The sequence below is a fragment of the Manacus vitellinus genome, unplaced genomic scaffold, assembly GCF_001715985.3.
Source record: "Manacus vitellinus isolate BGI_N305 unplaced genomic scaffold, ASM171598v3 scaffold_3_pilon, whole genome shotgun sequence".
Classification (NCBI taxonomy): domain Eukaryota; kingdom Metazoa; phylum Chordata; class Aves; order Passeriformes; family Pipridae; genus Manacus; species Manacus vitellinus.
The window spans coordinates 23,663,435-23,685,579 of NW_021940535.1; the positions used below are offsets into that span (position 1 = coordinate 23,663,435).

General features: G+C 41.9%; 2 protein-coding genes across 2 annotated transcripts; both read right to left on the reverse strand.

Moving 5' to 3' along the window:
- Positions 1 to 12,018: 12,018 nt before the first annotated feature.
- Positions 12,019 to 18,592, reverse strand: LOC103754593 (nucleoporin-like protein 2). The gene is made up of 7 exons (XM_018075853.2): positions 18,487 to 18,592; positions 16,902 to 17,151; positions 16,125 to 16,219; positions 15,726 to 15,802; positions 13,787 to 13,873; positions 12,933 to 13,017; positions 12,019 to 12,794 (listed from the first exon to the last, which is right to left on the reverse strand). Exons 1-7 carry the CDS (start codon positions 18,590 to 18,592, stop codon positions 12,184 to 12,186), a joined length of 1,311 nt encoding a protein of 436 aa, XP_017931342.2. The 3' UTR covers positions 12,019 to 12,183.
- Positions 18,593 to 19,621: 1,029 nt separating this feature from the next.
- On the reverse strand, positions 19,622 to 21,804 carry LOC108640168 (nucleoporin-like protein 2). Its single transcript, XM_018075211.2, has 3 exons — positions 21,279 to 21,804; positions 20,716 to 20,793; positions 19,622 to 20,061 (listed from the first exon to the last, which is right to left on the reverse strand). The coding sequence occupies exons 1-3, from the start codon at positions 21,417 to 21,419 to the stop codon at positions 19,717 to 19,719; spliced, it is 564 nt and encodes a 187-aa protein (XP_017930700.1). The 5' UTR covers positions 21,420 to 21,804; the 3' UTR covers positions 19,622 to 19,716.
- Between the last annotated feature and the right edge of the window lie 341 nt (positions 21,805 to 22,145).

A 22,145-nucleotide genomic window follows, 5' to 3' on the forward strand; every position in this document is an offset into this window, starting at 1 on the left:
GTGGGCAAAACGCTGCATTTTTGCACTGTATTCCCACTGACTCATGGCAGTAATTCAGAGAGTGGTCTCTTCCACAGAGGTTGGGCCCAGCAATGAATATACAGGCAATAGAGACAGGAGAAAAAAGATAGCAACCAGCTTTCTATTTAGAAGCCCAATTCAGACAGTAACATTTATGGCATAAAAGGAAGGCAAAATCTGGGCTAGTGGAGCTATTGTGCTCCTAGTGGTACGTTGGTGTCACCCTAGGATTTAAATCCATCTGGATCCACCTTCTGTGGCTGACAGCATTGAGGAAGACTCATTTGAAGGCCTAGAGGGAAAAAGAAGGACAAAGGTCATATGGGGTTTGGTTTGGGTTGGGTTTTTCCAAGTTTGCCTGCTGCCACTTGCACAGACTGGTCATGGCTTTCTGGGGCTGTGGGTTAACAAGTGAGGCACTGGAGGAACACTCTGGCTGTGCTGTAACTCGCCCATTCCCACACATCCATCACCACATCGACTCATCTTTGGCTGCTGCAGAGTAACAGGTGGCAGGATCAGGCCCTGATGTCACGATACAGCACTGGCAGGGCAGAGGAGGACACTGAAGCTGGTAATGCAGCTGTGCAGCCCCCAAATCAGCATTTTGGCAGGGTTACTGCCCTGGCCCATGGCTGCAGGGACTCCTGCTTGTGGAAACTTCAACAGGAACTGCTGTTTCACTGGGACAAAAGTATATTTTTAATGTTCTTATCCCAGAGGCATTACATAATAATCTTTAACAGTTCTGATCACATGTGGGCAAGGAAATACATTAAATATATAAGAGTTAGTCTTCTGAATTCATCTTAAATACCAATATCCTCTATTTATATGATAGGAGCAGTAAATTTGCACTGATTCTGTTCTAAATCTACACAGGAATATGGTTATTTTATTTCAGCTTTCTTTGCCAATACTGGGAAATCTAACACAGCTTTACTGTGTGAGAACCAAAAAATTGATTTAATACAGCAACCTACTTGCAATCCTGGGCTTAAGTGAAATACTGAGGGTAAAATCTGTCTAGCGTGTGTCTAGCACTGATCACCAGATTTATGAGCTCTGCACGAGAAATACTATATAACATAATAAGAATCATTACAGAAAATGTGTGTGCATCATGTAATAGAAATATTTGCTTCTTACATCTATAATTTAAACTGTCTCCCCTAAAAGAGCAAAATAGCTTAACAAATATTCCCTCAGCCACACTGCTTAATTGCAGCTGGTTTATCAGAGCACTACTGTACCCAGTGGCCTGGGAGGAAGAGAAAGCTCTTTCATGCCTAATATAAGAGGTTTCACTGCAAATGATTCAGACTGCAAAAGGTTCAGTTCTGCTGTACATGGAAAGAAGTCGAACAGTTATTAAAAAAAATTTAGATCCAATGTGTGGTAGTTGACATTCTTCTCAGTAAGGAATATTATATCCGATCTGAACAGTCTGAATTTAATCCTGTACTGTAAGTATCTGACATCAAAGTGTAAAAAAGGGAATAGTCCTGCAGAAAAAGTAAATAAATGAGAAGTGTAAGTGAAGAGGAGAAAAACAGATTTTACATTTAAACCTCTATAAATTTACACTGCTTTTTCATCCTGCAGTTGTGGTGAGTGGTGTTCGAATTAAGGCAAAATAATATGTTTTTATAAAATAAGAACAAAATGATGAAATGAAAATAGATATAATTTGATCTTTTAGTTCCCAATTGTTTGCTACATTTCAGAAAATCTAGTTCTTCTGTTCTTACAAAATACAAAATAACTTTTGAATACAAAACTGGTTATTGAATGGTGTGTTGTAGAATGAAAAATAAAAACATAATAAAAGTCAGTATTTGCTAAGACATAGAGGCCAAGGAAACCCAAGCTGCAAATAATTCTTCAGTGAGCAATTTTCTTAACAGTAGAATTTCCATGGATATTCTGATAACAAATAAAAACTACAATATATGGGTGCTGAGGGCAGATTAATTGCTAATAAATGTCCATGTACTTGAACTTTATTCAAATTGAGGAGTTTAGTCAAGACATTGATGAAAGTAAGGAAATGTAGTTTATAGCCCAAACAGCTATTTTTGTTTTATTTAGAATATAATGGGAAGTCAGATCTTCTTTACCTTGCCATGCTGTTTTTTTGTCTGGGATGAAATTCAAAAGTCTAAAACTGGGAGCAAACGATTAAACTGTTTACCTATTTTGACAGCTTAATTACTGGATTTCACCCAGATACACACTTAATGTTCTCTTCCCCTTCTGTGCCCGAATACTTTTACTTTGAACATAAAGATGTTTACATTTTTAGGCAGAAGTAATCTTCTGAGTAGCAAAACTCAGCTGGAGGTCACTGATCAGCAAAAATGCGATGGTGTTGCTGCTTGGCAGCGGAGTGAGAAGTGGCTTGGCAGTGCTGGGTTAAACACTGGTCTTGATGATCTCAAAGGTGTTTTCCAAGCTAATTGGTTCCATGGTTCTACAAGCAGAGAGCATTGCTGAGGCATCATGTCACAGGGCTGGAACACTGTCAGCAGCAGCCTCTTTTCAGGTCAGTATTTTGCATGGATATGGTTTCCATCAGTTCCACAGAAGAAATTCAGCTCTGGGTTCTGGTAGATGTCTTTACCTGATAAGAACCACAGGTGAACTATTGCAATAGTGATATCAGTTTATTTGCTTTAATTTTTGGTTGTGTCTTAACAGCACAAAAGGGACTTACGATGCCTGTCTCCTCGTCTAACTAAAGCATTGTAGAAAGCTTCATGGTAAGTGCTCAGGGCCAGGAGAGAAGGGAAAGAGAATTTTCAGAAAAAAAATGTTCAAAACATAACTACTGTCTTGGGCTGCTTTGCAGAGGGTCTGCAAGACAGCATTCTTCATCATCCTCTCCATCTCAGGTGTGCAAACAGAGAGCACAGTGAGGTGAGGCTTTCCAAACATCATCTGCAGCTGCAAAAAAGATACATGAATACAAAGAAGGCGACTTTGGTACTCTACTCCTTGGGTAAATAATTTACTTTACTTTCTACTAGTAAGGTAGAAAAATCAAGAGAAGGGAGAATTAGTAATACTTTAAGCAAAATGAGCACTGCAAGTATAACAATATGTAAAATATCGTGCAACTGTATATGCAGATATCAATGACCACCATTAGCGCTCTGCCCATTGCGCTGAGGAATGGCAGTGTATTTCTGACCCTGTATATCCCCCTAGCACCTCCAATACCCTGTTAAAGATGTGCTTGCAGTGACTGAAAACATTTGAAGGCAACTTTGATTTATTTTTTTAATTCATATGAAATGGGAAGATTCTGAAAGAAAGTGATTGAAGGTGCCATTTTATTTCGGTGAGCAGCCCACCGAAACATCGTAAAGCAGCTCCCCTTCCCTCTGGATAGCCCAGAATGGTCTTCCCAAGAGCTAATACAGTCTCCCTGGGATAGACATGACACTGACGACTGCTCCTTTGTTTAAGTAGCTAAAAATGTTTCTAGCTATCTAAATTCAGTGGAAACAGAACACTGTATGTAAATCACAAAGTGTTTAGTTAAGAATCGTCTGCCAGGTCTCTGAGGCTCTTAGAACCACAGCAACTTTAAATAAAAAAGTAAGGAACAAACTGCATTATGAAATTTTTGAAGTCAAATGTAGCAAGGCTTAAGGACATTACTTAAGTGTCCTGAAAAGCCCAGGGAGGATATTTACCCTGCTCTATAGTGACAAGCTTTGGACTTCAGGTGACATTTGTTAGCAAGCTTCAGCATGGTGTGTTCATGGGATGGAAATTAAAAGCTCCAGAAAATACAATCTCATGGAAATCTTCGCTCACATTACAGAACCTGACTCTTATCACAACTGTGTACTGAAAGCAGAGGGACTTGCAAAATCTGTCTTTTATTGATCTACAATGAGTTTAATAGTTTTCATTCCTATAGTATTTGAATGCTTTTCATGAGTTTTCGGATTACACAGAACTCTCTCACAGAATATATTTGTAACAGATACTATTTTTAAATTGAAAAAAAAAAAAAAGTTTCCAGTTATTTACAACAGAAGAAAGAAGATTTCCTGCTGGGTGGGGACCAACCAAGTCATCCAGAGCTTTGAGATGACTTCTCCTTAAAACAAGCATCTGTGATACACAAGAAAGGCTTTGGTTCTTAAGAGCTATTTCTGGTTGGAACATAAATGGGAACTATTTACTATTTAAATAAGAGCAAATATAGACTAAGACAAAGCAGGCAATTTAAAAGAGACTCTATCCCTACTCATTGCATTCTTGCTGAACGGGTTCTTTTGCTACATCTCACTTTAGGGCCATTTAAATGGCTGTAAGTGCCATAGTAATGTCTGTAAGGGTCTGTTTCCCACTAGTGACTTTTGGTTAAGTTCCTTTCCTAATCCCAACTCTCTTGTTGTTTTAGAAGTCGTCCTCTAATGCTTTTGCAGAAGGTTTTGTGGAGAAAGTGATGGACACGTTTTTTGCTAGTAATAATTTACAGAAATACTACTGAGAGCAGGCAGATACATCTTCAAGATACATCACAATCTTTAAGCAGAGATTTTAAATTCAGTTAAAAAATTACTAGCCTGGGCGATTATAAAGAACAATCTGGGAGACCAGGAGGGTATTTAATGCTATTTCTTATGTACCTGCAAACCATTGAAAGGAAGCAATTTTGTACCAGTATATGTAACCTTTCATTTACCTTTACAGTCTCCAAATAAGCATGTATTAATTTAAATTCTAATAGCCTACAGCAGGCTTTCAAATTGAATAGGGTGAGAAATTTTAAAAGGTCATAGGAATAAAGACAAGACTTATCTGGTTAGCTAAAAGGGTTCCTTTGATGTTTATATCTTCCCAAGTTTCACTGCAATTAAGAACTGGCAAAACAGACTTGCAAATAGAACCACTTAGTGTTAGTACCACAGCAGTATTTAGCAGGCATAATCAACTATCACTGCTTTGTGCTAAGCTTTTAATGACCATATAATGATCAGCCAGGTAGCCAAGCACCAGCATTGCTGGAGTGTTTTCATGTGCTCTTGTGATTCTACAGTATGGCCTTGGCTCAGCCAGTCTTCTACCGAGCCAGCTTTGGTGCCCTGGGAAACACAATCCTACTTAGTACTTGCCTATTATCTATACAATTCATTAATTGTAAGCAAAGATTGCTCTTGTATTAACTCAGGCTCTTGTGGTAGCCATAGGGCCAGCAGGTAATCTCTGGTGGCTGCCAGTTTGGCCAATACAAATAACAACAGTTACTTGGAAGAGTGTGGCAGCAGAGAATAAGAAACATAGTTACACCTCTTTTTTTGTGTGATTGGAGTAACACTTTGGTGATCCAGGACACAAATCTCGGAGACACCTACTTGCCACAGAGAGGAGACTGGTGCAGAAGGAATCACAGACAGATGATCAGGCAGTATAATCAAAACCATGGGGTTTTTTTTAGGAAACCTGTTAAAATTGAGTGGTTTGAATATAAACTGGAAACATCATGCATTGGACCTCAGCAGTTTTCTAACTCCTGTGCACTACATCAGAAACTCAAATTGGTATTTGGGAGTCCTGCTTACATAGGGAAATTTTTAGATGGCTAACAGCCAGCATCACAGCCCTGGGGCATCTTTTCTAGAGATGTGTCCACACTGGGGGTCTGTAAGAGCTGAGCAGGGCATGTAAGATGCGCAGCGTGCACTGGGGCTTCATGGTTTTTGAGTCCCTTGGCTGACCTCCAGGGATGCGTGAATCATCAGGCTCAGTGTCAGAGGTGGGAATTCTGTAAAATGCAATTTATTTCCTCTTCCTGTACATCAAGTACTGCAATATATACAGACTCCTAAGTAAATGATTTTGGATACATAGCTATAAATTACAGCCACACACAATCCAACAGTTTTAAAACAACAAAAAAACACCACATATTGTTCTCATGTACTCTTTAGTTGCTTTATAGGACTCCCTCTGTTCGTGACTGTTTCTGTTATTGTTGGAAGAATAAGTCTTCTCAAAGTAGATCGTCGTAAGGATGGAATCTGTCCAGTGACCACTTAAGTAGAAGTTTGCTGCCAGAACCAGTTTATTTCAGCTGTGATCATGAAGCGTCTTATGTGCATTTATTTGTTTGTTCTCCAGTAGTATCTTTAATATTGAGACACTCTACTAATTTCTTTAATGTTTTCCAGTATTTTTCCAAACAGAAGTAGATAAAGACATAAGAAAAGGGTTTTTTTTCAGCACAGATAGGACAGCCTTATATGTCATCAGGTGTCCAACATACCTTGGTTACCTCAGTACGGACTTATTATCGGCACCCAGATGTATTTCCTTCTGCAAGAACTGACTTACATTGTTTGTGCTCTTTGATAGTCATTGCTCTGTAGTTTTGCTATGAAAAGAAGGATGGACTTGTGATTCAAGCATATAAGCAAAAGTTAGGGTGTCCAGGTTTTTTCCTCTGGCAGTGTCAGGTATTTCACCAAACTTGTGAGTATTTTGTGCCTTTTTTTTTCTCCTCTTTTCCTCATCCTCTGTACAGCAATGCTCAGAAGGGAAAAACAGGAGAAAGTTAATCCAGTTGTTAGCAGACAGACAACTAAGCAGCTGTTAGCAGATGAAGTACAGTCACTACTGTGTGGAGGTCCAGAGGTGTTTTCTCAGGTGTACAACCTCCTTCAGGGTTGTACATCTATGAATGACAAAATGGTGGTGCCACCTCTGCCCCTAGTGCACAGCTCAGGACAGAGACCATCCCTGTAGCTCCCTACTGAAAGGGTAGGCGACTAGAGGATATGCCAAATAGGAAGGTACATCACTGTATCACTGTTCTTTAGGACAAAAGAAACCTTCTGATATGTTTCAGACAAGTGTCTAGAAAACCAGAAGCAGTTTCTTGTTGAGCACAGGGGGAGCTTTAGTACCTCTGAGTTTCTAGGTGTCCTCCTCAGAAGCACAGGCAGAGGCAGCTTCTGGGAAGAACAGGCAGGTGGAACTGACCAGTGGTTATAGAGGATGATTAAAAGTTAACTTGGATTCATTTTGCTAGAAATATCGTGTGATATGGAGTTTGAACATGTGAGTAAAGGGCACTGATGAGACAGAACCTTGAAACAGCATCAGCTGGAAAGACAGGTCATGCTGGAGCTTCATCAGCACCTGAGATGTATCAGCTCTGCTTGTGGGCTGGCTTGGAGGTGTCAAATCATGAATATTGTGGCATCATGTGAATTCTCATGTAGGCTTCAGGTAGAGGCACAGAATTCTGGAGAGGAGGGGTTTCTGGTGGCCATTTTCATCTGCAAAACCTGCATGGGGAGGCCAAGGAGTCATGACTCCCTGTATGCAAAAGAGGGGAGTGGGAGGCACACAGGGCAGGGAGCAAAGACATCAGTCTCCAGAAAGGTAGGTTAGATAGAGACAGAGATGTCTGAAGCAGATTCCAGGCAGGAGGATCTGCAGTAAAATTTAAGGCAGCCTTATCTCAAGGCAGGCAGATCTGCCTGCAGGCTGGGTCTCTCTTTTATGCTCGGCCAAGCTCCTAGGGTGAAGTTCGAGTTAGTGCTTCACTTTGCAAGGACCTGTTGGTCCCCAGCCCTGTGGGAGCTTCTGAGCAAACACACAGGCTGTGGAAGAATGCTGAAGGCTCTCTTCTGCCCAAAGAGTTTATGTATACTGAATACAGAGGGTTCTTCTCCACCTCATCTATTGTCCATTTATCATACAGAAACAGTAAGTGATACCAGGCTTTTCTTTTTTTAATTTATTTTTTATTTTTTGTAATGCAACCCATGGTTACAAACCATGGGTTTTATCTTATTTTATCTTATCTTACTTCTTATCTTATTTATCTTATCTTATTTTACTTCTATTTCAACATTACAGATACTTCAAGAGAAGCCCATACTTGCAGAGGTAAACTACAACAACAAAATCTCATGTGCCTGTAAAGAGTGCTTTAAAACCAGAGTGCATTACAAGCCAGTGCTGCACAGATGCTTGTGAGACTGAGAAAAACAACAACAGAACTGGGTAGACAGAAAAGCAAAGCTATCAGAGATCAAAACTGTACCTCATTAGTCTTCGTTTAAAAGTGACGTGACGTGGTTTTACATGCACACCTGCAAATGTTGCTCATTTCATTCACACAGAAGGGTGGATTTATTTTGTATAATTAGACCTAATCTAATTACTTGTAAGGCATATGCAACGGGCATATTTCATGTGATTTGCAAAGATAAGGCTCTGTGGAAGACTTGCAGAAGCCTTACTTGATGTTGACTAAACAGCATTTAGTTTGCTAAAAACCCACTGCCATAGCAACACAGAAATTCAGGTACAACAGGTATTTTGAAATACCAGATCGCTTCTCTGATGACTAATATGCAACTAGCAATATAACAGATCTGCTTACTAGAAAAGGAAAGGCATAACACTTGTTTCTTATGTCTCTCATGTGACATGGTAAGAACAAACCCTACTGGCTGTGAAGGAAAGACAAAGCAATCTGCGTACCCGAACAAAAATGCTGATCAGCCTGCTGACAGTTGTCTTGTTGTTCTTGCTCTTCTTCCCTCCATTTTAAGACCTGTTTTTGTTCTTTTGCAGGAGGGTAAGTCCCACCAAGGAGCCCACTGTCTTGTAAGAAGGTGCCTAGCTTTATTCTGCAGACAAAATCGAAAATTTGCAACAGCATTGCAGATTAAACAAGCATATTGCCTAAGGCGGAGCTGCTATGAACAACTCTCTGGTTGGTTTTTTTTTTTACTTAGCTATTCTTAACAGGAAAGCCAGGCAATTGCAAGTGAGAGTTTCAAGGCAAGTGTGAGTTTCAAGACCAGGAGGCATATTCACTCCCAGTATTAGAGAGCTAATCTGCCTCTTTAAATTCAGTGGAAAGAGGGTCCTGCTTTATGGCCAGCCCCCTAAATCATTTCCAGGAGAGATGACAGGCACACACAGCTCCCTGCCCCAAATGCTCAGCGTTGCTCTCTGTCACTCTCTGCAAAAGTGTTGGTGTATTTCGGTTCAAAGGGAAGGGATCAGATCTACTTCTTCTGACTGCTGCATCTCTGAGAACATGAACTGTTAATCCTGACAGGTAGGGATTTGATTCTAGTGTTTTATTTTTGGCTTGGCTAGATCTTAACAGAGGTAGAAAAGGACTTTCCCAGGTGGAAAACTTCCTGTCTAAGACTTCTGTGAAGTAGCGCAATATTCTGGTTACTACAATGCCTCAAAAAGTCCTGTTTCCTCCTTCCTGAGAGGGTACCCTTTCAATAAAACAGTTGTTCCATATCACAGTCTCTGCTTTCACCAAGCAGAGCTTATTCAGCTCTTAAGTTCCCTCCTAAATTCTCATTTCCAATGGCTTTGCTTGCTTTCTGAATCTCCTTCTAGTCATCTCGCAGGTCTCTGGCAATTGCGTGCTCAGAACTAAGCGCATTACTGCAGCTGTCGGATATTCCTACAGCTCAAAATACTTTTTACTGATCCCAACCACCAGGACTTCATATATCACTTACTCTCAGCACCTTTCAACTCTACAGTTTGCTCTGTCTCTCTAAATACTTGTAGTCCAGATTCTTCCTTCAGCTGCTGGCTTCTATTAGGTCAAATATAATTAGACATCTACTTAAATTGTCTAAGTACAACCTGTGGCTTTCTTCCTCCACTATTGCCCAGTTTCTCTCTATTCTCTGCATTAGGACACGGGAGGTGGACTAGAAACAAAAAGTGTTCACTCACTTGTAGATGTTTCTGATTAACTGCTAACCCTAATCACTGTCATATAAACATCTGACACCTCCTAAATGTCTGTATCAAATGCCTTACTGAAAGCCAGATGATGTCTTTATAATCTCCTCAAATTATTTGTAACTGTCAACAAAGTACTTCTGCTCACTAATATATCTTATTTCCTCAGTCTACTATCACATCCCTTGTGTTCTATCACTTACCTGAGTAAGTGATATCACTTACCAGAACTGTAGTAACTCCATTAGCTGATTCCCTTACTGACTAGTACAGCAAATTGCCTGGACTTCCTCTGTGCTGCAGTAAGCTCACATTTCACAAATATTTTCTTACTTGCTTTTATCAGTTACCACATTACATCCTCATTGATTTTCAACTGTCCCTCATTTCAAATATTTTTTAAACAGATTTCCACCATTTCAGAGTTATCAATCTCCCTTCAGTGCTCCTGTATTAATAGGGTTTTCATATTCCTTTCCCTCCCAGGCACATTTGTGAAAGCTCTTCTTTCTTCAGCCTTCTGGTTAATTTATTGTTGCTGATGCCCTTAGCTTATCCTCTGAGGCTTAAATCTAGTCAGTTGGTTATTTGCAGTCCATCTTCCTTCATTCAGTGTAAAGCTACCATGCCACTTGCCACTGCACATTGTGAAACTACAGAGCACATGGCTACAGTGATGCTTAACTCTTAAGACATAATTGTAATGCTCTCTGAGGTTCACTTTTTTTATTTTCCTTCTCAGCTGCTAAATCACATTTTGAGATGATAGTGCTGCTAGTATCACTGGGAGGAAAAAGGGCAGAGCATTTGTTAGATGCTGGGTTGCTTCCTCAGCTGGGGCAGTGGAGGGTTTTTCTCCTGTATACAGCCAGTCTCAAGTGCTACTGTCTGGGGATTAATCCATGATCTCTTGAAAACAAAAACTTCAAATCATTCTTCAAATTAGTTGTTTGTACCACACTCCAGGAATGTCAGTGACTCATAAATCCTCATAAATCAAAGCAAGGGAAGTACTTGAAAATATCATGTGGAGCTTAAGTGTTCTAGCCTATTTCACGGACCAAGATTTTCTGCTAATCAGGACATGTTACATATCTTTGCTTGGATAGTCACCTCATATTTCCTGTTCTAAATCAAGGTGCAGTAAGTGACACCTGTGAGTTTGATGCCACCCTATATGTGTTTTTATATGCCAGACCACAATATTATGACTTTCTGGAGAGCAGCCATATACCAAACAGCAAAACAGTTGCAAAAAGGAGAAGTCAAGAAAAATGAAAGGATTGTAGCTAAAAGGAAGATATTATTTAGCCTCCTTTGTACTTGCAACCTACTTTGAAATCAAGTATACCAAAAGCAGAACAGGATGAACAGGAAAAAAAAACCGCAGTGCAAATATTGGGGCAGATTTCTTCAGTCTAACAAATTGTTGCCTATTTTCTGCAGTTTGGTGAGCCCCCTAGAGCAATACTATTGCCTTCTTTTCCATCCTATCCTTATCTCTGCTTCTGCAGCCAAATATATAGCTTGTCTCTTGCCAGGTAAGTCATATCACACTGCTCTCAGCCATCTTTTCAGATGCTCAAAAGCCCATTTGTGAAAACACCAGATCTTACTATCCCTGAGTCTAGGACATCCTCTGGAAGATTCCCGACTCCTGCTTTTAGAGTATCTTAGTAACAAAGTGGATACCTTAATATCATGACTTCAGAAAAGGTACTGCTAATATGCGCACCCATCAAGTTTTGAGAACCTGACAACAAAATTCCGTAGGTTCACAGAAAGGCAGGTTTGCAACTGCTTGCAAAGTTTCATCTCAGAGGTGTCAAAATAGCAACCCACAAGCTCTTTCTTCAGGATGAATGCTTTCAGGACTGTCCTCCCCCAGCTGTGTGACATTCATACAGGCATGGTGACCTCAGGCATAACTACTCAAAACAGCTGAATTGCATCAACTGGCACAGGGAAATGACTCCTGGGAGACAGAAGCATCTGGCATGGTACAGACCACACAGGAGCCCTCCGTCTCTCTCCAAACACAACTGTCCAAGGCTTCATGGACCCTTTGAAGAGGCAAAAGACAAGGCTTTCCAACAACAACCAATCTTGCAGTGCATCTGTTTCCTTCTAGCAGTAGGCTGTGAATACATGACTGAAACATTCTTTCTTTTGACACAGCCCTTTTATACAGTGTTTCACCAGAATTTCACAGGACAGCATACAGAAGGGAACATTTCATTTTAGTTTCAACAGTTAATTTCTTAGATGTAAAACATCTATCCAAAATAACCAAGAAATGACAAAAATACAGTGTTCCAATGTTTATAACTGGGGGTTTATTCCTGCAGAAGAGACTTGAGAGAGGAGACAAAAAGTAACAAAATGGAAGCCTTTGATTTGATTTCAAAACATGTTACTTCTGAATAAACTTAAAAGGTCATAAACATTTAAAAGTTCTAATGGGGGTGGCTTAAGAGGAATCTTTCCAATGGTGAACTCCTTTGCTTCAAACTGTTGCCACTCTTCAGCTGATAATTCGCTCTTGGGTGTAAATAACTTCTCTGAGGCGGTGGTGCTGGTGACTGCAGCAGACGCTGAGGTGACGTGATGTCCAGAGGCACTGGCCGTCTGTCCAAACAAAGCACCACTTGAAGGTGAGGCAGAAGTGGCTGTGGCTGCATTAAAGGCTCCGAAGGCTGGGAGCGGAGTGGTGGTGCTGGAAGAGTTCACAGCAGCAGCACTGCCAAAGCCTGAAAACCCAGAAGTCCCAAAGCCACCAGCTGTTGCAGCTGTTTTAAAGGAGAAGGAGGCTGCAGATGGAGCTGCTGGGCTGCCAAACCCAGCAGGCTGGGGTGCGCTGTGAGAGGACGTCACCCCAAACGCAGGAGCACTACCAGCAGCAGAAGAGACCCCAGCAGCAGGGCTGGTTCCAGATGATGAGGAATTGATAAGGCTGGAACTGGCTTTAAAAGAGAAACTGCTGGCACTGGTACTGCTGCTGCTCACAGGAAAGCCTGCAAGTACAGAATTGATAAAAAATATTACAATGGGTACCCCAGTCATATTAAACCACTGCTGCATTTCAAAAAATGCAGCAGCAGAGAAACTCCACAAAATGTTTGTATCTGCTGGTTCTTAGGGTAGGAACTTACTTGAGAGCCCAAAGCTTGATGTTTGCTGTCCTCCCAGTCCAAAGGCAGACGATGGTTGGATGCCCGTGTTCTTGAAAGCAGAGAGCTGAAAAAATTCCAAAGACATAAGTGAACACTACATTCCAAAACAGGGAACTGTCTTTCAGTAAATACTTGAGGCAAAAATAGAGCTGCCCAGTCTGACATGGATCACTTTCATCACAATCACATGCTCTTGCAGTTATGAACAAAATGCTTTCAGTCTCTACACCCTCTTTTCTGGAAAAGCACTCCGGAAATGCAGATCTGTTAAAATCTATAGATTTCTTCCTGTCAGTCAATGACTTGATCACCTCTTGCTGCTCTCGTTCCTATCTCTTATTGTTTCATCTTGTGCTTTGTGACTCTATCTAGGGCACTGCTTTGACTCACTCTCTTCTCTCTCCTTGACACATCCAGTTTCCTGTGCTAAAGCCCAAATCCTGCTTCTCCACTTTCAGCATCGAACAGACCAAGGGCTGGGATCATGCTACTTAACCTTTAATGCACTTCATGGAAACTCCACTTAAATAAAGCCACTTCCTCTGTCTCCCCCATTATTGCTTATTAGCTTTAACTCAAGCAATTGCTTCTGAAAAAACATCTCGATTCAGAAGTGTTTGTCACCTTTCCAGAATCAATGACTTTTTTTATCTTCAAATGTTATCTTCAAATGTCTCCCAGCTATCTCTCAATTCCTCATTCTGGCATTACCCAAACACTCTATTTATCCTAAAACAGCCTGGAGGGCAATTCCAGTCCAGTCTGCTGATTCTGTCTTGGAAGAGTCAACATTAGCACAGGACAGAAACATTTTGCCTTTCCCTAACACTTACCAAAGCTGCTTTTGTCGATGCATTTAAAGCTTTCAACTGAAGCAGACGATTTTTCCATTGTGCTGCTAACTGTTGGACAGCATCTATCTAAAAAGGGGGAAAGAAAAGCATGTTTTCATTACTGAAGACTTAAAAACAAAAGAAGAGTGATCTGGCAACTGAACCGAAAAAAGATATCCAGAATTAAAAAAGAAACTTCATTAAGCCAAGACGACAGGATTTTTGCTTTCTTGAAACTTCAGGGTGAGGAGTTGACACCTTTGTTTTTAGCAAAGAATTCCTTTAAACTCTCTTACTACTGCCCTTAAACCAACCTTTGTACTTTACATAGGGATAATAGTAAAGGAAAAATTCTGGGGCTTTTTAAATTCAAGTTCTATCTCTTTCTGAATTAGACACAAAAAGGAAACAAATGACATAAGATATGTAAGTTTTATATATATGAGAATAAACTCTTCAATCTCTGTTTGATTTCTGGCCTGTCTACTTATGCGCTCACTCAGTAAGCTCAAATCCTAAGATTTGCCTTAGATTTTTCCATATCTTCAGAACCCCCCCCCCACTTTCAAAACACTGTAATTCAGAACATTTTAATAGTATCATCCTGAAATATTCAGTTTTGATGACATTAACGTGTTCCATTAGATAACTGCACAGAACAGTGCAGCAGTAAATAGCATCTCTGTCTTGATAACTGTGATTTAGTATTAAACAAGAAACTGCCAAGTCTTCAAATAACCTTTTGGGAATTTTAAACTTGAATTTCCTACATTTATATTTAAGTTTAGCAACACATCTAATTCAATGCCTGGTCTAATTGAATTTTCCTTAAAACCTAAAAAAGTAAAACACCTAATGTCACAAATGCCTCTAAGAATGGAATGAATAATCTTTTTGTAGACAAATTCCTTAATTTTTCAAGAGAGTCTTACAACACAGACATCAATAATTCTTTTGTGTCTACTCACATGCTGGAAGATCATGTTGCTTGGTATCTGCTCTTATACAACAGACCAGAAAATTCAGATTTTGACCCAGTTTAAGAATAGAAACATGGAAAAGACATGTTGTACTTAAACATTTTGTGAGGAAACTGTATCATACAGTTATCATCTATACACTGAGAGTTTTGTGAACTTGCATTTACTACTTTGGTGAGACCATAGTTTATTTTTTTAATAGCCAGGCATAGCATATTGTTTAATCATTTTGGTTTATTATTTTAATTGAAATTTAAAAAAATTATGTATCTCTTGTCTCTGAAAATGCAATTCTGGTAAATCTAAACATATGAAGCCAAACTGGTGACAACAGCAATTTCTTCTGGAACACAGAACCAAGAACAAGAAGAAAGAGTGAAATGTAGCTTAAATTAGTTTATACTTGCCATCAGCCTAATTTCCAATAGCCTAATTTTCTTCTTGGCACAACATTAAACTCTGCTAGCTTCCTTGATATTGACAGGACTATGAGGAAGGAACAATACACATACATTGAGAGATATTTTATATAAAAACATATGTGTTACTTCCAAAGGAATATATACATTTCTAAAAAAGAAGTATCTGCTATTTTCATCATTAGTTCCCTGCAATAAAGGCATGTAAAAGAACAAGGGAAAATAAAAGTTTCCCAGTCTTCTATTTAAAGCACTAGATAACCAGCTATATTAATCAAACTGACTAATAGCATATGAGATATTAAATTTTTGAGACAGCATTCCAGTAACTTCTACAAATAATACACAAGAGCAGGGACAAGATTAAGTCAAGGAGTGTCCAGCAGGTATTTTTGCATTCTATTTGGTGCACGGCAATTGAAAAATATTTTGGCATTCTGATAATCTCCTCGAGTTGGGAGCTCAATGAGTCAAGAGTTGCCATTTGAAAACAAGTCCTGTCCTAAAGAGTGTCCACACCATTATTGTTTAAATACTTACATAATTCCCAATCATATTCTTTGCTCTGCTGTCATAATACTCCAGACGCAGTTCTTCTGGTGAGACATCCGAAAAGCCTGCAAGGACAGGAGTACCTCAAAAACCTCCAAGAAAACACATTCATATTTACAATCACCCTCCATAGTTATGAAGAAATGGGCCTTGGTACTTTGTCTGTCCTAAGTCAGTCACAGTCAGAGACACAAAAAAGATCCATTACAGAACTTCAGAGGTGTGAACATCCAAAATTAATTTGCATTAATCTCATATTCCTTTCTGTTGTATCACAAGGCAAATCATCACCTTGCAAATGGTTCCACAGAGGTACAACAGTGCAGGCAAGTCACAGAAACATCCTAAACAGCAGCAATATGCAACAATACTAAAAACATTACCTACCTGAGACATTCGGTTTTTCTTTCATTGGTGAGTAAGATGAAAATATCCATTGTCCAGAAGATTCCCAAATTTCCATGTCTTTCACTACACATTCTCTACAAAACAAAGCAAAACCACAGATGAAGGTGAATTTACATGGTCAAAACAAAACCACCAGAAACAATTGCCTGGTTTCTGTCCAAAGTCAAAATCAATACCTGCTACCATGAAAACAAAGTGTTTCCCTAAACAGTTAAAATCTTAAAAAAAGTAATGGAAAGTGGTTCCAAAACCTCTTTTCTTTGGGAAATCACATTGCTTGTTGCTTCTTAGCACATGCCCTGTAATCGCCTTGAATCTGCTGGTCACTCTCAACTGACTGTAACATGTCTGTGTGAAACCAGGTTTCAATAGTTTTGCTGTTGGTAGAAAAATTTGTTGTCTTGTCTGGAAAACCAAGTCAAATAATTCATTTTCCCAAAGGCGCTCTGACCCTTTATTTTCAAGTACTGAAATATTTGTTTTATTCCTTTATCCTCCTGCTCACAACTTAAATACCATACCATCTTACTAGTATCACAGCTGTTTAGCTGCCCAGCTCAGGTCCCAGACACGGATTGCTTCCTTCCCATGCCAGCATCATTCCAGAGAACCAAATGAAGTCGTGTTCTCTATCGTTCTTTCTACATGTCCCAGCTTCCTCCTCATGATACTGTTCTCTGCATTATCTCCACGAAGTTAGTAAGCTTTTAAACTGCTCATTCTAAATGCTTTCAGTAAGACAGAAGTATAACTTACAGAAGTCTCTCCTCTTCATCTTTAGAGCCATCAGCAACACTCTGACTGTTCGCTAATGCCGAGAACCTGTTCTGTGAGAAGTCTGCATTTCTGCTGCTGCCGCCTGATGATCCAAAGTCAGAGGAGCCAAAGAATCCTCTTCCATGATCTCTGCTGCCACCCCATGTATCAGACTTGAAGGTAGATGGCTGGATAACACTGCTGTATCTCTGGCTAGAGGAACCCCATCCTCCTCCTCTTCCACTAGTAACTTCCAAGTAAAAAAACAAAGAAAGCAAACAACAGAAATTTTTAATCATTAAGATATGAAACAAAGAGCACCAACAAAAACTGTAAGTGTAACCAGTCTTATGGTGGCAATAAGAAGTTTAAAATGAAAATGTAGTTTTTTCCTAATGAATTAACCTCATAATTTTGTGAGCTTTACCTAGTGAGTTACGCATGGTAGTTCAGGAGTCAGAGGTAAATAGGAACTCCTTCTCCTCACGTGGAACCACGGAATAATTTGGGTTGGAAGGCACCTTTAAAAATCATCTAGTCTGACCTCTCCCATACCATAATGAGCAGAGACACCTTCAACCAGATCACCATGCCAATAATACGTGGCATCCCAGAAAGAGACTGTTTCAGTTTTGTTGAGGTCATTTCATGAAGAAACTACCCTAGCAGAAAAAAAATTAACTCACCATGTGTTTACATTAGGAGCTCCTGCCTCCTGCTCTGCTGCAGCACAGAGAGGTCCAGAGTTCCGTTCTGAGACCTTAAACACATCTGTGTGTGTGTGTTACAAACTCCGACCTTCCTTCAGCAGGAATAAGAACAAGCAACTGCAGCCGTGTTCCTGCCATCACTGCAGCTCTCAACTCCCCGCTGCATCACTTGCCTTTCCAAAGCTCCCAGACACACAGAGCCAATGAGAATGGAAACAGCCTTCACTGGCCACAACATAAGGCCAGTGGGAACTTGCTCACTACTCTTGGCAGGAACGTTTCCTGAGCTGCTTTCCCGTGGCATTGTGGCACATCCCACGGTCACAGAATCACAGAATCAAGTAGGGTGGAAAAGACCTCTGAGGTCATCGAGGCCAACCTATGACCAACACCACCATGTCAACTAGGCCATGGCACTAAGTGCCACCGCCAGTCTCTCCTTAAAAACCTCCAAGGACGGTGACTCCACCACCTCCCAGGGCAGCCCATTACAATGTCTAATCACCCTTTCTGTGAAGAAATTCTTCCTAATGCTCAACCTACACAGTCCCTGGCACAGCTTAAGACTGTACCCTCTTGTCCTGTTGCTGATCGCCTGAAGAAGAGACTGACTCCCACCTGGCTACAACATCCTTTCAAGTAGTTGTAGAGAGTGATAAGGTCTCTCCTGGGCGTCCTTCTCTCCAGGCTAAACACCCCCAGCTCCCTCAGTCTCTCCTCACAGGACTTGTGCTCCAGACTCTTCGCCAGAGCCCAACCCCGTGCGTGCCAAACCAGAGGCTGCTGCCGAGACTCCCGGGCCGGGCTCCGGAAGCTCCTGCCGGCCGGGGCCCGCCTCAGCCGGCCCGGCCGGCCCGGCCGCTGCGCTCGAGTACCTTGTGAGGGCGGTTGCGAGCCGCCGGGGCGGGCGGCGCCGCGGGGTGCTCGTTCCGAGCGGTCCCCGAAGCGAAGTAGCCCCGCAGGAAGACTGGCACACGCCATGGCCGCCCGCCCCGGCGTCGCCGCGCGCTCGACGCGCCAGGCGCGCGCCGGGAGGCGCGGCCCGGCACGAGCGCCCGCCGTGTAGCCCGCAGTGGCGCGTGCCCCCGGGGGCGGCGCCGGGAGCGGGCTTGCGGGCGGAGCGGGAACGGCGGCAGGACCGGTCGGGACCGGGGGATAACACACCGACAGGCTGCTGACAGAGCCAGATTAGGGTTTGACTGGAGCTTTGTGCAAACCCATAGTCCTTGGCGCAGTAAAATACCCTCCCGTCGGCTGTAATCGCACCTTACTCACATAAGCCCCTTTCCCACAGAGCCCGCGTGGTAAAATATTTGTGTGCTGTGTCTTTACAGGGAGACGAAGGAATGTATTGCCCATGGCTATGGAATCACAGAATCATCAAGATTGGAAGAGACCTTTGGGATCATCCAGTCCAACCTTCAGCCCAGCACTACCTCTGTAACCCCTAAATTATTGTTCCATTTCCAAATGATGTATGTTTACCAGTGGAGTCATGTAACTATTGAAGGTCTGGGCCTTAGGGTAGAGGACTTGGGTAACTCGAATGTTACTAAATCTAACAACAGGAACACGCTAATCCGCAGTTCTTCCCTGTAGCTCTCTAGGAGGCATCCTGAAAAAGTGGAATAAGTTTAGGGGAGATCAAATGACTAAAGATAAAATGAAAAGATATTGTAATCATTGGTGGCCACTTGATAAATTGGAGGATGGGGAAAACATGTCATTGCATTTTAATATTATCTTACAGTTGATGACTTGGTAAATGGGATAATCAGGTTTTGTGTGTAAATGTTAGTTTCCTCCATTCCACCCCTACATTGGGGCAGAGATGGATAAAGAAGATACAGATCAAAATACAGAGTATGTGGGAAGTGAGGATTTTAGTCCTGAGATATACCCAGCCAGTGATACAGACACCTTTAGGACAAACAGTGAGGGCAGAGAGTCAACACTTAATTTCTTAGATGTAAAACATCTATCCAAAATAACCAAGAAATGACAAAAATACAGTGTTCCAATGTTTATAACTGGGGGTTTATTCCTGCAGAAGAGACTTGAGAGAGGAGACAAAAAGTAACAAAATGGAAGCCTTTGATTTGATTTCAAAACATGTTACTTCTGAATAAACTTAAAAGGTCGTAAACATTTAAAAGTTCTAATGGGGGTGGCTTAAGAGGAATCTTTCCAATGGTGAACTCCTTTGCTTCAAACTGTTGCCACTCTTCAGCTGATAATTCGCTCTTGGGTGTAAATAACTTCTCTGAGGCGGTGGTGCTGGTGACTGCAGCAGACGCTGAGGTGACGTGATGTCCAGAGGCACTGGACAGCCACTGGCAGTCTGTCCAAACAAAGCACCACTTGAAGGTGAGGCAGAAGCTTGATGTTTGCTGTCCTCCCAGTCCAAAGGCAGACGATGGTTGGATGCCCGTGTTCTTGAAAGCAGAGAGCTGAAAAATTTCCAAAGATGTAAGTGAACACTAGATTCCAAAACAGGGAACTGTCTTTCAGTAAATACTTGAGGCAAAAATAGAGCTGCCCAGTCTGACACGGATCACTTTCATCACAATCACATGCTCTTGCAGTTATGAACAAAATGCTTTCAGTCTCTACACCCTCTTTTCTGGAAAAGCACTCCAGAACTGCAGATCTGTTAAAATCTATAGATTTCTTCCTGTCAGTCAATGACTTGATCACCTCTTGCTGCTCTCGTTCTCATCTCTTATTGTTTCATCTTGTGCTTTGTGACTCTATCTAGGGCACTGCTTTGACTCACTCTCTTCTCTCTCCTTGACACATCCAGTTTCCTGCGCTAAGCACTGGCCCCTTTCATGTGGTTTGCAATGAAAATATTTCAAAGCTGGGATCCAGCTGCTGCCTTGCTAACATGGAATTGTCCTGATTGGCTCTTTTCCTCAGTGAACTAAAGGGGTCTATAATACCTGCCTGCAATTCACTGATCTCAGGATTCGAGAGTATATACCCAGGTGACACATCACAATTAGCTATATCTCAGAAGCCTTTTGTAACTGAAATTAACATCAGCGTAAATTAATTCATTCAAAGGTGACAAGAGGAACATTTTGCCTTTCCTCAACACTTACCAAATTGCTTTTGTAGATGCATTTAAAGCTTTCAACTGAAGCAGATGATTTTTCCATTGTACAACTAACAGCATTTATCTAAAAAGGGGGAAAAGAAAAGCATGTCTATTACTGAAGACTTAAAAACAAAAGAGTGATCTGACAACTAAACTGAAAAAAGATATCCAGAATTAAAAAAGAAACTTCATTAAGCCGAGAAAACTGGTTTTTGCTTTCCTGAAACTTCAAGGCAAGAAGCTGAGATTTTTGTTATTAACAGAGAATTCCTCTAAATGCTCCTACTATTACCCTTAAGTCAACTTCTTTGACTTTATATAAGGAGTAAGATCAGATGGGACAATTTGAGCGAGGGATCTCAGGCAGAAAGAGGACATTATGGCAGAGCATACAGACCAGCAGCTGTTTCAGTACTCTATTTGGTATACTGGAATTGAAGGATATTTTGGCGTTCTGATAATCTCCTAGAGTTGGGAGCTAAGTGAGTCAAGAGTTGGCAACCTGAAGAACAGTAAAAAGTCCTATCTCATGGTGTCCACACCAGTCAGCATTTTTAAAATTCTTACATAATTCCCAATGATATTCTTTGCTCTGCAGTTGTAATACTCCAGATGCAGCTCTTCTGGCAAGGCATCCAAAAAGCCTGCAAGGACAGGAGCAGTCAAAACCTCCAAGAAAACAGATTCATACTTACAATCGCCCTCCATATTTACGAATAAATGGTCCTTTGTTACATGGTCTGTTACATAGAGACACGCAAGGGATTCATTATCAAATTTCACAGGTGTGAACGCCCAAAATGAACTGGCAAACCACCACCCTCCTTCAACAGAAATAAAGAGAAGCGACTGCAGCCGTGGTCCTGCCGTGCCATCACTGCAGCCCTCGGCTCGCCGTCGTGTCCTTCACCTTCCCGGAGCTCCCAAACACCCAGGGCCGGTGTGAACCGAAACAACTTTCACCAGCTACAACAGGCAGCTGCCGGACACTTGCTCGCTGCTCCTGGCAGGGAAGTTTCCCGAGCCGCTTTCCCATGGCCTCGTGGCATACCCCGCAGTCCCTTCGCCAGAGCCCAACCCCGCGAGTGCCGAACCGGAGGCTGCTGCCGACAGCCCCGGCCGGCTCCGGAGCTCCCGCCGGCAGCGGCCGCTCGGAGCGCCCGAGGCGGGCACCGGGGCAGGGCTGGGCGGCCTCCAGCCCCCCGTCCTGCCCCCCCTCTCGCCCCGCCGCGCTCGGGTACCCGGGGACGGCGGTGCGGTGCCGGAGCGCGGTGCTCGCTCCCGAACCCGTAGCCAAGGCGGCGGCAGCAGCCCCGCAGGAGCCGAAGAACGAGCGCGGCCGCCCCGCGCCGCCGGCGGTGAGGTGCTGAGGGCCGCTGGGGACCAAGGATATACAACCCCTAGAACAACGGGGCTCCGCAAGTTTAAAGGCAC

What these genes read in the sequence shown, in the direction of transcription:
- LOC103754593 (XM_018075853.2), bottom strand. Translation starts at nt 18,592, where the DNA reads ATGGCGTGTGCCAGTCTTCCTGCGGGGCTACTTCGCTTCGGGGACCGC. An exon ending in CTCGCAACCGCCCTCACAAG is followed by an intron (nt 17,152 to 18,486) that starts GTACTCGAGCGC and finishes TTTACTTGGAAG; the next exon opens with TTACTAGTGGAAGAGGAGGA. An exon ending in ATCAAGCTTTGGGCTCTCAA is followed by an intron (nt 12,795 to 12,932) that starts GTAAGTTCCTAC and finishes CTGTACTTGCAG; the next exon opens with GCTTTCCTGTGAGCAGCAGC.
- LOC108640168 (XM_018075211.2), bottom strand. Translation starts at nt 21,419, where the DNA reads ATGGAGGGCGATTGTAAGTATGAATCTGTTTTCTTGGAGGTTTTGACT. An exon ending in AGAATATCATTGGGAATTAT is followed by an intron (nt 20,794 to 21,278) that starts GTAAGAATTTTA and finishes CCCCCTTTTTAG; the next exon opens with ATAAATGCTGTTAGTTGTAC. An exon ending in GCATCTACAAAAGCAATTTG is followed by an intron (nt 20,062 to 20,715) that starts GTAAGTGTTGAG and finishes GAAATTTTTCAG; the next exon opens with CTCTCTGCTTTCAAGAACAC.